Source organism: Helicoverpa armigera, chromosome 11, assembly GCF_030705265.1.
Source record: "Helicoverpa armigera isolate CAAS_96S chromosome 11, ASM3070526v1, whole genome shotgun sequence".
In the NCBI taxonomy this organism is placed as follows: domain Eukaryota; kingdom Metazoa; phylum Arthropoda; class Insecta; order Lepidoptera; family Noctuidae; genus Helicoverpa; species Helicoverpa armigera.
Window position 1 is genome coordinate 8,858,817 of NC_087130.1, and position 14,916 is coordinate 8,873,732.

Genomic DNA, 14,916 nt, shown 5'->3' on the forward strand with positions numbered 1-14,916 from the left:
GCACTTTTACTGGCGCTCAACAAGAAAAAGAGGAAACGACGTTACTGGGTACACCCGTTGAATGCTCAAAGATTATCCGAAAGTCAATTCTATGTTAAAAGAGCTAAATTATGAGCATACCCAGAAGAATTATTTAAGTATTATAGAAAGTCCATTAAATCCTTTGAACTTCATAAAGGCGTAGGTACAAGAGAAATAAAAAAAAACCGGCCAAGTGCGAGTCGGACTCGCGCACGTGGGTTTCCGTACCAACTAATATTCTATACTAGCTGACCCGGCGAACTTCGTACCGCCTAATAATTGGAAGCATATTTAGTAAGTCACAAACACACGACACAATACTTTTTTATTTTTTCCTTATTTGCTCATCGTTTAGACCTACCCTGGACTACGACTAACATTTTAAAACCAAAATCAGCTCAATCGGCCTAGCCGAGTTTTAATCAGACTAACGAACAACAATTCATTTTTATTTATATAGATTGATAGATGTTACAGCCAAAGTAATAAGTCTGGATAATTTATATATTATCTAGCTATTATTTATAATATCTACTCAATTTGGATAAAGTGATAATTGACACAGAATTAATCACATTAACAAGCAACTTTATATAATATCTCCATAGACTTGGATAACGTAATAAAACAAGTAGGTGAAGATTATTATTTAGGTTTAAAGAACTTTATTTCTCATAAGAACATGGTTCACTTAAATGAGATTAACAATATTAACTTATAACTAAATATACAGCGCTTAGCTTACTATAAATAAACAAATTTCATGTTAACTAACTAAAGTGTCTAGTAGCTGACCTTAATATAATTCGAAAAAGGCTAGTTAGCCCAATGCAGGGCACGCCATAATAGTAGCGAAACGTCCCCTCTTTGAGATGTGGCTCGAGCCACTATACGGACGGCCCGGAGGACATGGTGAACCTCACAGTGCAGGTGTGCCCTGGGTCTGTGGGCGGAGAGTACGGGTGGCTCATCGTCCCTCTGTATTCTTAGACGACATACCCGTGTCGACGGCGCACGTTGTTCCACGCGCTCCTCAAAGAGATGTCAGCAACCCTAGCGGGGCCCAGTAGGGCCAGGGCCCGCCGGGGCTGCGGGTTGTTCGAAAGAGATACCGCGGCCCTGGTACATAAAATGCCCACGACGGAACACGACGGTTTTTAGTCAGTAAGAGTCTCAGGTCATTTGGCGATTTTTAACGTCGCTAAAAAAAAAAAAAACCAGGTGTGCCCTGCCTGGGAAGAGCACCGCCGTGTCCTCGTAGAGGCAATAGGCAGCGGCGACCTCTCGTGCCCGGCCCTGGTTCATGCCATGGTCTGGGGTGAGAGGTAATGGGATGCCGTGGTCTCATGCAGACGCTAGAGAAGTTCACACTTCTCATCCCAGCTGCTGCCATGGAGGTGGAAGACCAGGGCGCCGGGTTTCGAGTGACGTCTCCCGGCCACCGTAGGCGTGGGTCTGTGGGCAGTGAGTTTCGGGTGGCTCATAGTCCTTCCGTCTCTTAGAAGACACGGGCCCGTTTCGGCGACGCGCGTTCTTCCACGCGCTCCACGAAGAAATTCAGCAAACCCCATTGGGTTTAAGTCACCAACAGTCTGACACTCCTTCACGCTGCTAACCCACAGCCCACAGCGGGAGGAATCATTTATTTGATGATTTATCATAAAAAAAGTCGACAATATCTTAAACAGTTTTTAAGAATTAGGCAGTAGTATGTTGGTTATACCATCTAGACACACGGCAGTGTGTCCGCCAAGTTCGAGCAAAAAAGCGACACACCGGCCGTGGGTTATATTACACGAACCATTTCGGGCCAAATTCGACCCCCCTGTAACTCAAAATCTATTTTATTTACGCGTATCAAATTTCTAGTATCTGTTGAGACCCCCTCACTTATCTAAAATACAAAATTTCATTAATATACCTATTGTAGGGCTTGAGATATTGACGTCAGAAAATCGCTATTTTTACTATACACTCACTGACTGACTGACTCACTCATCAAAAACCTAGACCACTTCCAATGGTCGTATTGACTTGAAATTTGGCATGGAGGTAGGTCTTTATGTCAAGGTAAAGGGAAAAATGAAAATGGCCAAGTGTGAGTCGGTTTCAAAATAATGAAGGTGTTTTATACCCCGAAGGAACTAAAACGAACTAAAAATATCTATATTTACTTATATAATATATCTTCGAATGGTCGTACCGATCTGAAATTCGTTACAAAGGTATGTATTTAGTCAAAGTAAAGTAAAAATCTGAAAACGGCCAAGTGTGAATCACTTTCGAAAATAACGAATGTGTAACTTTGATCCACGAACATAATATATGATAACATGTCATGTCAGTCAGTTGGTAAATCTAGTCCATTTAGTTAATCTAGTTCATTTCTTTGTAAGAAACATAGTGCATATTAAAAAATCTGAAAGATAGTATAAATGAGACATTTCTTTAACTAACTTCATCATAAGAAAAAAATAAAATAAACAACCTTACAAAAATAAATGAAATCCCACCCAAAACAAAAATGTGAAAGACTGCCAAGTTCGATAATATGGGAATGCTTCGCCTATAAAAGAAGTGAGATCTGAATAAGTACCAAGTTCCATACACATACCTCAGTTAAAAATAGTTACTTTTTAATGATGTTACTTGGCAAGTTTTAATAGAAAATTAAATACTTGATTCATTGCGTTTAGTAGGTTTATAACAAGGTGTATGAAAACTGCGCAATGAGCCAAAGAATGGATTCGGTTATTTTTTTACAATTTGCCATAGAATATCATAAAGTATAGTATAGCAGAGATAAAGTTGGGAGTATCGAATGTTTTGACCAGTTGACAGTTTTCAAGGGAGAATTTCAGTTGTTTGTAATGACCGACCCTTATAAGGTGTTCTAATTCTCACACATTTTTATTATATTTACTTTGTTTGAAAAAATCATTTTTTTTTTTGCTAATCTTTGTGCTAATCGACATATACTTAACCAGAATATAACGTATTTAATTTAATGTGATTAGGTACGACACATCCGATATAATATATCTTGGATACCAATGACTGTGTTTCGGAGGAGGAGGAGAGAGGAGGAAGACTCGGGAGATGACGGTGATCCAATAGTATAAAAAAAGTGCCCCTTAGTATTTCCTTTAATAAAATAACTAAAATGTAACAAAAGCAAAAAACTGTACCTTTAACTATGTATTAAAGTTTTAGGTACAGTCTTTTAAAAGGCCTTGAAAATTGACTACATCCCTGTGTAAGATTTTAATTCAAAAACCGTTTTAATGCAAAATGTAATAATATTTTGGATGTACTATGTACTTCTCACTGGGTAACAGTATGGTAACTAAAACATAAGAATTGTATGCGGTGAAACATTTCCGTCAAAATCTTAAGTATGTAGATTCAACTTCAAAATTTACAATAAATTTGCCATTTAGTTTTCGCCGATTAAACAACAAATCGACCAAAGTATAGTTTTTATCCCCTGAACTGAACGCAGGGCTAACTGTGTCGTTTCCGATAGCTTCACATCTGGAACCACGGTAATTTCCACTGCATTGGCAGAGTGGTTCATTCTCTTCAGTAAAGTAACAAACACCGTTGTTCAGACAGTAATTGAAGCACATGTTGATGTCGCACCTCGCTCCAGAATAACCAGACTCACATCTGAAACAAAAACCGTGTTAAAGAGAGAGAAGGATCATCGAAAACCACCAGTGGCAGGAGCTTCAAACTATACTTTACCCGCAAGAGGGTTCCCCCTCATCACTGACACTGCAGGTGCCGTGGATGCAATAGTTCTGACAGATTGACACATCGCATCTCTCGCCGATGTAGCCAGGTGCGCATGTGCAAGATGTGGCATTAGCCTTCTCACCATGAACACAAATGAGGCTCTCGAGCTCCGAAATAATACGACGAGAGGTTTCGTTCTCTGAATTATCTTGTAGCAAACTAGTTAAAGCTTCACATTCCTGAATTCCACTAGTTTGTTCTTCAAGCGTATATTTGGCCTCGATTATCAATGATGGATGGCCTTCAGGTTCAGATTCATAAACATAGTGAATGTCCCCATTGGGTTTCTGCATTTTATAAATATGTATTAATAAACCTTGCTCGACACTGTAAATAAATTGACTTGAGACAGTCAATGCTTTTGGGATATTTCCATTACCATATGCTATATTCATATCATTCGTTCCATTCAAATACGCTGTCTTAATTTGATGATTATGGGTTTCATTATGTCTCATATCAATCCAGAACATTTGCTTTATCTGAGGGTCGATGACAAGACGATAAGGCTCATGGATATCCTTGTCTAGCACCACTTCTCTTACGGTGCCATCAAATCGAACTCTCTCTATTGTAGGCTTCGCAATGTTTTTGTTGGTCCAGTAAACAAACCTGCAATTAAGAGACCACTTTATTGTCTTACGTCATGTATCACTCGAGTGCAATATAACGTTTCATCCCACCGAAAAAATGGCCCCACAATGAAAAAAAGAAATTGGGCACGCCAAGCAAATTACGAAACTGAGCTTTCAACTTTAAAAAGATGTCATTATAGATTTTTATGATGAATGCGCCACTATCGTGGTAGAAGTTCAATGACATTTTTAACACAAACTTGTGTCTATTTTATCCTCTAGCTAGATAATTAAAACGACTGTTGAACTCTGAAAGTGAAGAGTAATGGTTGCAAAAACTTGTTCTTCTTGCTACATAAATACCGTTTCACAGCTATACAATACAATGTACACGTTTCAAAATATACTAGGAATAGCTTTAACATACCCTTCACAACTGTCCACTGCAATAGAACTAGGGATTTCATCATGTAACTCAATTACAAGATTTTGATCACTGACGTCGCATTTAGATCCAGACTTTAGTGGTATCGAGAAAATGTATCTTTCCTGGACCCAGAAAAGTAAATCCTTGGCTGGGTCGTGGACTATACTCTGGATCTGTTTCCTGGTAAGTATGAGCTCGATGTCGTTGGATGTGAAGTTAAATCTGTATACGGAAGAGTTGTCTGTCTGTTGGTCGACGATCAGGAGCGTGTCGTGGAGTGCGTCGTAAGCTAACGCCGTGAGGTTCTTAAACTGGTGGCTAGTGATGCTGTGTGTTATCGAATCGTTTTTAAAAAAATCTATTCGTTTTTCTAACGCCAGCGCATAGTCTGAAACAGAAACACATATTAGTGTTACACACGTAATGTTTATTATTCAATGTATTTGTTACTGTAAAAGCTCGAACTACGGTAAATCTTAAGATTTTCCAGTAAATCTTAGGATTCACATGAGGGAAATGGATTATGTCGAAAAAAATCATGTCATAACTCGTTCAGAGCATCAATTTGTTAAATACCAAATTATAATAAAAAACTATACAAAATCAGTTTGATTACCTAACGTAATACAAGCTACTAAGTGTTAGCGTTGCGTTTGTTTTTCTACTTTGAAATTAAAATAATGTAAAGGGTAACAATTTTACCCAACTCTTTGACTAATGTTTACTTAAAATAAATGACAAAGAATTGATTAATCTGTTGTTAAATTATTGATTAAATTGTCTTATTCCTAAAATCGACATTCACTTGTCCACATTGGTACAACCTAGCATGTACGGAATTTGCAAGGTAAAAGCCCGAAAAAATCGTACATTTCTTCTTAGGTTTTACTGGAAAATCTTAGGATTTACCGTAGTTCGAGCTTTTACATTAACATATTTATTAGCTTGAAATCCGCTTCTTATCTTCAATTTATAAGTTATGATAACCTTAGTCAGGACTATGATTAAGTTTTAAAGAATCGTTTAAAGATTGGTAAATAAAGCCGGATACGTGTCCCGGCAGTTCGAACATTAATTTTCCAAATAATTGTAATCGAGGTACCTATATACTTTCCAATACTCCTCCGGTGCTCCAATACTCTTGCCATTGAAAGAGCAATTGAGTTGAATCGGGGGTCAAAGGTTCGTACAATCTCTTGGAAGAAGCCACTTGACGAAGCTGACCACAACAAGTGGAGAAGTCGTTTCTTCGGTGCCGGCAGTCCTTTCGGAAGTGGAAAATTTCTATGGCCGGTTATACGCATCGCATGCACCTCGACCTGATCCCGGAAATGAGGATTCTAGAGCCACATTAACACGCCATTTCACCGAAGACCTGCCAGAAGTCAGCAGTGGCGAAATCGAGATCGCTCTGAGACAGCTCAAAAATGGAAAAGCCCCTGGCGAGGATGGCATTACAACAGAGCTATTAAAAGCAGGAGGAAAGCCCGTACTGGGGGAGCTCCAGAAGCTTTTTAATGCCGTCCTGTTTGAAGGGAGAACTCCAGAGGCGTGGAGTAGGAGTGTTGTCGTCCTGTTCTTCAAAAAGGGAGACAAAACCCAGCTGAAGAACTATCGACCCATTTCCCTCCTAAGCCACGTCTATTAGCTTTTCTCAAGAGTGATCACGAACCGACTTGCGCAAAGACTCGACGAATTCCAACCACCGGAGCACGCTGGGTTTCGGAGCGGATACGGCACCATAGATCACATCCACACAGTGCGGCAGATTATACAGAAGACCGAAGAGTATAATCAGCCCCTGTGTCTAGCATTTGTGGACTATGAGAAGGCCTTTGACTCGGTCGAAATCTGGTCTGTTCTGGAGTCCCTGCAGCGTTGTCAAGTGATGAGATGTCTTTATGAAGCCGCTACAATGTCCGTTCAAGTACAGAATCAGCAAACAAGGCCCATACCGTTGCATCGAGGAGTGAGACAAGGGGATGTTATTTCCCCGAAACTGTTCACTAATGCAATGGAGGATATGTTCAAGACGCTGAACTGGAAAGGACGCGGCATCAACAATGTTAATTCAACATCAATGGCGAACACATCTCTCACTTGCGATTTGCTGACGATATTGTCATCATAGCAGAAACGCTGCAGGACCTACAACAGATGCTGAACAACAGATGCCGACCTGGCTGAATCTTCTTTACGCATCGGCCTACGGATGAACTTGGACAAAACCAAGGTCATGTTCAATGAACATGTTCTACCGGAACCGATTGCGATACACGGCGCCGTTCTCGAAGTTGTTCGGAAATATGTATACCTCGGGCAGACATTGCAGTTAGGTAGAAACAACTTTGAGGACGAGGTGAATAGGAGAATTCAGTTGGGTTGGGCTGCATTTGGGAAGCTACGTCGAGTCCTAACATCGTCGATCCCACAGTGCCTAAAGACAAAAGTCTTCAATAAGTGCGTCCTACCTGTCATGACTTACGGAGCCGAAACGTGGACACTGACGGTACGGCTGGTCCACAAGTTTAAAGTCAATCAGCGGGCTATGGAAAGGGCTATGCTTGGCATTTCTCTGAGGGATCGCATCAGAAATGAGGTTATCCGTCAGAGAACCAAGGTCATTGACATAGCCCACCGAATCAGCAAGCTGAAGTGGCAGTGGGCTGGCCATATTAGCCGAAGAACCGATGACCGCTGGGGTAAACGAGTTCTAGAGTGGAGACCACGCCTCGGCAAGCGTAGTGTAGGACGTCCTCAGGCACGGTGGAGTGATGAATTGCGCAAGACGGCTGACAGGAGCTGGATGCAAGTAGCCGAAAATCGATCTCAGTGGCGTGCACTTGGAGAGGCCTATGTCCAGCAGTGGACTGCGATAGGCTGATGATTATGATGATATACTTTCCAGCAAAAAAAAATTTATATCGATTATATTTATTCAATTCTGATTAAAATTGCGTAGTCCATACACGGACGCTACGACTTACGTACCGTAACCATACCTACCTTCATAACAATTATTATTCTCATAAGTATTAAAAATTACTACTATAATTTATTTTACAGTTCCTACTTTCTTAAATGAACCATAGCCATTACTGACACAAATTGAACGAAAGACATAAACGCTGTCTTATCTGTATGAGAAGAGGTCTGTTCTGTACCCAAAAATGAGCTGGCTAATATATAATGCCCAATGATAAACATAATGAAATTCATCCTAACTAATATTATAAATGTGAAAGTAACTCTGTCTGTCTGTCTGTCTTTTCTTCACGCCTAAACTAATGGACTGATTTGTGTGAAATTTGGTACAGACATAGTCTGGAACTTGAGAAAGGACATAGGATAGTTTTTATTACAAAGAAATACGAGTGTAATAAAAATAAAATTTATTCCGGACATATACCGCCATCTATTGGTCAAACCATAAATCTGCCGCAAGTCACTATTCCACGCGAACGAAGTCGCGGGCAAAAGCTAGTAGGTTGATAAATACTGGTTTGTACTCACCCCAGGAGTGGACTATCTGTACAGACAGCACCACCAGCGCCCACACACTCAGCAGTTTGTACATTGTAGCTCAGACACGGAGTGCACAACTAAACGCAACTTCAGATTACAATACTCTGAGGAAATTGCAGATGTGTCCGACTACTGCGACTGCTTTCGAATTAATGAAGTTATTTTGCTTTCTGATAACGAATGAAACATGCGTGATATATTAGCTATTCGGATTTCCTCTGCTGTTGCCATTTATTGAAGGAAGGCGATACGAGCGTTTTCGGATTTGAACTCTGGGCACCTTTGAATAATGCTACTTATTACTTCTTTACACTTGTACTAAAACGACCACATTTAAATAAAACAAAGAATGCATGCAATGCAGTAAAACAGTTTATTGTAAAGTGGCTTTTCAGTTCGCACCGCTGACTTCAAGACATTAAAAAAATATTATGAAAAACTACTAAACACAAAAAGCCGCCACGCGCCACGCAATTCCTCGCCCCTCTCTCCCTTACTAGAACTGTTAGAGCCTACCTAAACCTCTCTACCTCAGTAAAACTGTTAGAGCCGACCGTTACGCCTTAAGCCTTCTTCGTCCGAGTCCATTATGATACTGCATGGAAAGGTTAAAAAAAAAATTGCGACCACCACTTTTGTGGCCGCTTCTTGCATTTTATAGTCCCCAGGCCGGCAAACAAATTTCTTTGTGATACATACAAGACTTCCGCATCCCCGACAGGGTATTGGCCCGACAGATGTTTGAAGGCGGGCCTCGAGACCTGTTTATGTTCGGACGACAGACGCCCCTAGTCTGTCGCCCGCAGGCCGCGCCCTATGGTGGTGGCGGCCACTCTGCGACACCCACCACGTCTGCTGCGGCCGGGGAGAGAGGTAGCAGCTTCTCTATCCCTTTCCGCTATCTCCTTTGCGATCATCACATCCTCGCAAAAGGAGGCAACGGCATTCCACCCTTCTTCGCTGTCGACCATGCAGGAGACGACGGCCGGCAGCGAAAGATTTCCCGCAGCATCTGATACCACCACTAGGTCACGGCGCTACGTTGCCCAGCTGGGCACTCCAGCAACATGTGCAGCGCCGAGTCTTCGCTGCAGGTGCCACAGTGTGCAGTGGTGGTCATGTCCGGTAAGAACCGGTTGTCATGTCCGGTAAGAACCTGCGTCAAGCGGTAGCTGAGGGCGCCGTGGCTTCTCTCCAGCCACTCCTTCATTACGGGCCTTACCGCCGCGAAAACGGCGTCCTTTGACGAAAAGCTTTGTTTGTCCGTAGTTAGCTACTATTGACGTCAAAATAACCAAAAAAAAAATTATGAAAAACGTGATGATTGAAATGGAACAAACTTCAGAATTTCAAAGTTATCTGGCGTGAACTAGGTAGTTAGTGACTAAAATAATACACAATAATTACTAGGTGGACTAGGTGATTTAAAACCGAAATATTGAAAGCACAATAATTTAAAGCAAAAAATCAAACAAATATGAGTACGTTAATTAGATTCTATTTGGACATTAACAGTCACTTTAGTGACTATATGACGACGGTTTAACAAATCGGCTAAGGTAAAGTTATTGTGTGCTGATATCGGTGTAGTAAAGTTTTTAGCTCCTGAACTGAACGTAGTGCATACTGTGTCATTTTTGATAGCTTCACATCTGGAACCACGGTAATTTAAACTGCATTGGCAGAGTGGTTCATTCTCTTCAGTAAAGTAACAAACACCGTTGTTCAGACAGTAATTGAAGCACATGTTGATGTCGCACCTCGCTCCAGAATAACCAGACTCACATCTGAAACAAAAACCGAGTTAAAGAGAGAGAAGGATCATCGAAAACCACCAGTGGCAGGAGCTTCAAAATATACTTTACCCGCAAGAGGGTTCCCCCTCATCACTGACACTGCAGGTGCCGTGGTTGCAATAGTTCTGACAGACTGACACATCGCATCTCTCGCCGATGTAGCCAGGTGCGCATGTGCAAGATGTGGCATTAGCCTTCTCACCATGAACACAAATAATTTTGTCGTTTAGTAATGCAGTCATCACATCTTTACATTCCACTTTCCCATGAATTTGTTCTTCAGTCGTATACCTGGCAACAATGCCGGAGGGCGCCTCAGTAAAATGTAAAATATTTTTCAATGATTCCGTTATTAGAAATTTTGAATGTTTCCAAACAGCGTGTGTGCCCTCGTCTATAAGGTAAATTAAATCTTTCGAAACGGTTAATGCATTTGGTTTAAAATCAGTTCCAGAATCACCAGATATTAACTCCGTCTTATTTTTTCCATCTAATTCCGTACTGAATATTCTATATTTTTTGTTGCGTGTATTATCAGCCCAGAACATTTTCAACGTCTGTTGGTCGATGGCCAAGCTAACCGGATCGTTAATACTTTCGTCTACTAGAACCTCCTTCTCAGTACCATCAAATCGAACTCTCTCTATTGTGGGCTTCGTAGAGTTTGTGTTCGTCCAGTAGACATATCTGAAACGATTACAGATTTATAAAAGTATTTGAGCTCTCACCGTACACATGTTTATAGGATTTTACATGAATGAGTATAAATTGATAAGGAAAGCTAACTTAAAGCAGGTACTGCCGAGACAAGTAGAAAAAAATGGGAATAAGAACCGTTGTGGAAAATATATTTTTGAATGTTTTTCGTGAGAAAGTACATAACTAGGGCAATTTACGTAAGCTTTGCTATTTCACCACCTATGGTACGGTAATTTATCAAGAAATGACACCTTTCGTTACATAGTACCTAATAATCAAAAGAACGTTAGCTACAAAGTGATACTGTGGCATCTATTTAGCAACTTACCCTTTACAGATATCGACGGCTATCGCTCTGGGAATCTCATCCTCCATCTTGATCAACAGATTTTTGTTATCAGTCTCCTTATATCCCTGTTTGAATGAAATCCAGAATATGCTCCTCTCAGCGATGTCGGTCCAGTAAAGTACTGCTCTGATTGGATCGATTGTGAAACCTCCGATATCTTTCCCTGTTACCAAAACTTTGTGTTTCTGAGTCGACATTTCAAAACTACATATGGAGGCGTTGTCAGTATGTTTTTTTATAAATAATATTGTCTGATGTGCATCATCGTAAGCTAAAGCCGTGGCGTCTCTGAACAGATCACTTTCAACGATTATTTTGTCCTCTTTTGTATAGAACTCCAGTCGATTCTGCACAGCCACAGCCAGATCTGAAATGTAAAAGTTTCGGAAGGCACGATAAACACACATTGAACCAAAGGCTTAAACGCTGTCTTATCTGTATGAGATGAGACCTTTACCCAAAAATGAGCTGGCTAATTTATGGCTCAACTAGGCGTTCCTCGCGGTTCACCCACGTCCCGAGTGATTTTTTTCATTAAATAAAAAGTATCTTATGTTCATTTTGGTGCCAACAACAATATTTATACAAAGTTTCATGATGATCTGTTAGGTAGTTTTTTCGTGAAAGCGTAGCAAACAAACGGACTTTCGCATTTATAATATTACTAAAATCCGCACGCGGCTTCGCCCGCATGGTGTGTTAACATAATAAAAAGAAGTAGTAGTATATGTTAAACCAGGGTATCACCTATATCTACATACCAAATTTCAACCAAATCGATCCAGCCGTTTTTGGGCGAATGAATAACTATCAAACATGGATGTACCTCTATATCCATACGTTCTCGCAAACTTTTACATTTATAATATTAGTAGAATAAAAGTAGGATTATAAACATAATGAAATTCATAGGTTGATAAATACTGCTCTGTACTCACCCCAGGAGTGGACTATCTGTACAGACAGCAGCACCAGCGCCCACACACTCAGCAGTTTGTACATTGTAGCTCAGACACGGAGTGCACAACTAAACGCAACTTCAGATTACAATACTCTGAGGAAATTGCAGATGCGTCCGACTACTGCGACTGCTTTCGAATTAATGAAGTTATTATAAAGCGTCTGAACGACAAAATCTTGAGATTTGTTCTCGAATCATATTTTTACTAATCGGACTTCCCCTGGTGCAATTTTTTCAAGGATAGCGATATGAGCGTTATCGAATTTGAACTCTGGACACCTTTGATTATTGTTACATGTATACCACTACATTACACTTGTACTGAAACGATACCACATCTATACCTACTAATATACAAAGCTTTTGTTTGTTTGTTTGAACGCACTTATCTCAGAAACTACTGATCTGATTTGATTTACTTTCAGTGTTTGATAGCATATTTATTGAGGAAGGCTGTAGGTTATATATTATCACGCTAAGACCAAAAGGAGCGGAGCACCAATGAAGAATGTTTCAAAATCGGGGGATATTTTCCTATTGAGAGAGCTTACGATGCGTGCGCTGCGTAAACGGTTAAAGATTCGCAAAAATCATGTATGACAGAATTGTTCCCCTTTAAAAGTTCTAAAAAAAAGTCTACGACAGGATATGTCTATCTCTTAGGATCAGCTCAATATAACCTTTTTTATGTTTATCGTTCTCAAAAAATTCATTATTTGCGAGGTGTTTTTATAAAGAAATAAACATTATAAACATTATACGTCACAAATATTCAATTTACCTTTGTCCTTTACATCGTTCGATTAAATGAATATTTTAGGAGATAAAGTAGTTTTAAAATAACTACACAGCAAAATAATGATGGAGTTCCCACTGCGCGCACAATGGAAAATTCTCTCGCCGTTGCGAAGCTACATTAGCCCCGTGTAACATCGGCTATATTTTACCCGGGTACGGGAAGTTGTTCCCTTGGGACGCGAGTAAAACCAGGTAAAAGCGAAATACTACTCACTGATTAATAACGAAATCTCAGAAACTATAAACTCCTACAAACTTGAAGTGAGGTTTTTTATAGAGTGAAGACATACGTAGTAGTAGCTTTACTCCTGTTCTTACTAATTGAATTTTAGGGTACCGACCCCAGGATTGAACAGCCGCTGCAGACAGGGCAACCAGTGCCAACACAGAGCGCATTCTACTCATTCTGTGTCGACAACCAGACAACACTAGTTTCAAAACGTGCGAGTGTGAACGCGGCCGCACCCGTGACTACTCTCAGTAAATTGAAATAACTTTTGATCAACAAAATCTAAAAAAGTATAATCCCACCAAAAACATTAAATGTAAAAAAAGCCAAGCCTCTACGCAATTCTTCCGCCGTAAAAAGTTTTGAGATCGCATAGAAGCCAAGTCCTGTTCTACTTTATTTGTGTAATAATAAATCAATATTTTGTGACTATATCAATAGTTTTGTTCACATTACAATAATATTGACTTGGCCATGAGCAATTTTCCCTTTATATGTCGCTAATAATATAACCTATCTTGGTGCCAAATTTGAAGGTTCTACGTTTGCTAGAAGTACCTTTGATTTTTGAAGCAACTTTGAGGACGAGGTGAATAGGAGAATTCAGTTGGGTTGGGCTGCATTTGGGAAGCTACGTCGAGTCCTAACATCGTCGATCCCACAGTGCCTAAAGACAAAAGTCTGCAATCAGTGCGTCCTACCTGTCATGACTTACGGAGCCGAAACGTGGACACTGACGGTACGGCTGGTCCACAAGTTTAAAGTCGCTCAGCGGGCTATGGAAAGAGCTATGCTCGGCATTTTTCTGAGGGATCGTATCAGAAATGAATTAATCCGTCAGAGAACCAAGGTCATCGACATAGCCCACCGAATCAGCAAGCTGAAGTGGCAGTGGGCTGGCCATATTAGCCGAAGAACCGATAACCGTTGGGGTAAACGAGTTCTAGAGTGGAGACCACGCCTCGGCAAACGTAGTGTAGGATGTCCTCAGGCACGGTGGAGTGATTGATGACTTGCGCAAGACGGCTGGCAGGAGCTGAATGCGAGCAGCCGAAAATCGATCTCAGTGGCGTGCACTTGGAGGGGCCTATGTCCAGCAGTGGACTGCGATAGGCTGATGATGATGATACCTTTGATTTTTGATGATCGGTCAGTGAGTCAGTGAGTGACAAAATGGTGTAACTTTGATCGCTCATAACTCGTAAAAAATTTATTTAAATGTCTTGTAATTTTGAGACTGAGCTTGTTCTAATACTTACTCTTGGTCATCGAAAACCTAAACTCTTAGCTTTGTCCACATGGAAGATACAGGGGTGTGAAATAGCCGCGAAACGCTTCGAGAAAAGATGGTATGGCCGTGCCCGCTTTGCTCGAGTCTTGGCTGGGGCACTGCCGTGCCCTCAGAACCGCAACTCTGGAATATCTCGAAGCTATTTACTATAATACCAACAACGTTCAACTAAATATATTTTAAGAATGTGTTACATAGTATCATATTTATACGTACATACAACAAAAGACAGACTTTAGAAAGTTCAAAAGAAACAGTTCACAATAGATCAAAAAAATTGCTCTTTTGTTTGTTTTAGAAGACACTAATGGTAATGATTTAATAAAGAATTGACATGTTATAGTCGCCGTCGTTTTCCGTATTGCTGGTCTGGCTGTACCTAAGAAGGAGAGTTCGCTAGGAGTAAGTTCGCTTTCAAATAGACTATCCGCTAATCCGCTAGTTAGG

The 14,916-nt window shown here is 40.5% G+C and overlaps 1 protein-coding gene across 3 annotated transcripts; it reads right to left on the reverse strand.

Moving 5' to 3' along the window:
* Window positions 1-3,152: 3,152 nt before the first annotated feature.
* On the reverse strand, window positions 3,153-13,583 carry LOC110383379 (protein cueball). 3 transcript variants are annotated; one of them, XM_064036863.1, is made up of 6 exons: window positions 13,291-13,583; window positions 11,170-11,557; window positions 10,212-10,829; window positions 8,335-10,133; window positions 4,822-5,209; window positions 4,223-4,431 (listed from the first exon to the last, which is right to left on the reverse strand). In XM_064036863.1, exons 1-4 carry the CDS (start codon window positions 13,352-13,354, stop codon window positions 9,833-9,835), a joined length of 1,371 nt encoding a protein of 456 aa, XP_063892933.1. In that variant the 5' UTR covers window positions 13,355-13,583; the 3' UTR covers window positions 4,223-4,431; window positions 4,822-5,209; window positions 8,335-9,832. The 3 variants fall into 3 exon arrangements, with proteins under 3 accessions (XP_063892931.1, XP_063892933.1, XP_063892932.1); XM_064036862.1 differs by lacking the exon at window positions 13,291-13,583 and adding an exon at window positions 12,129-12,382; XM_064036861.1 differs by lacking the exons at window positions 10,212-10,829; window positions 11,170-11,557; window positions 13,291-13,583 and adding an exon at window positions 3,153-3,690 and having other exon boundaries at window positions 3,769-4,431; window positions 8,335-8,536.
* Window positions 13,584-14,916: the final 1,333 nt, after the last annotated feature.

What these genes read in the sequence shown, in the direction of transcription:
- LOC110383379 (XM_064036861.1), bottom strand. Translation starts at nt 8,398, where the DNA reads ATGTACAAACTGCTGAGTGTGTGGGCGCTGGTGGTGCTGTCTGTACAG. An exon ending in ACAGATAGTCCACTCCTGGG is followed by an intron (nt 5,210 to 8,334) that starts GTGAGTACAAAC and finishes TTTCTGTTTCAG; the next exon opens with ACTATGCGCTGGCGTTAGAA. An exon ending in GAGGGGGAACCCTCTTGCGG is followed by an intron (nt 3,691 to 3,768) that starts GTAAAGTATAGT and finishes TTTTTGTTTCAG; the next exon opens with ATGTGAGTCTGGTTATTCTG.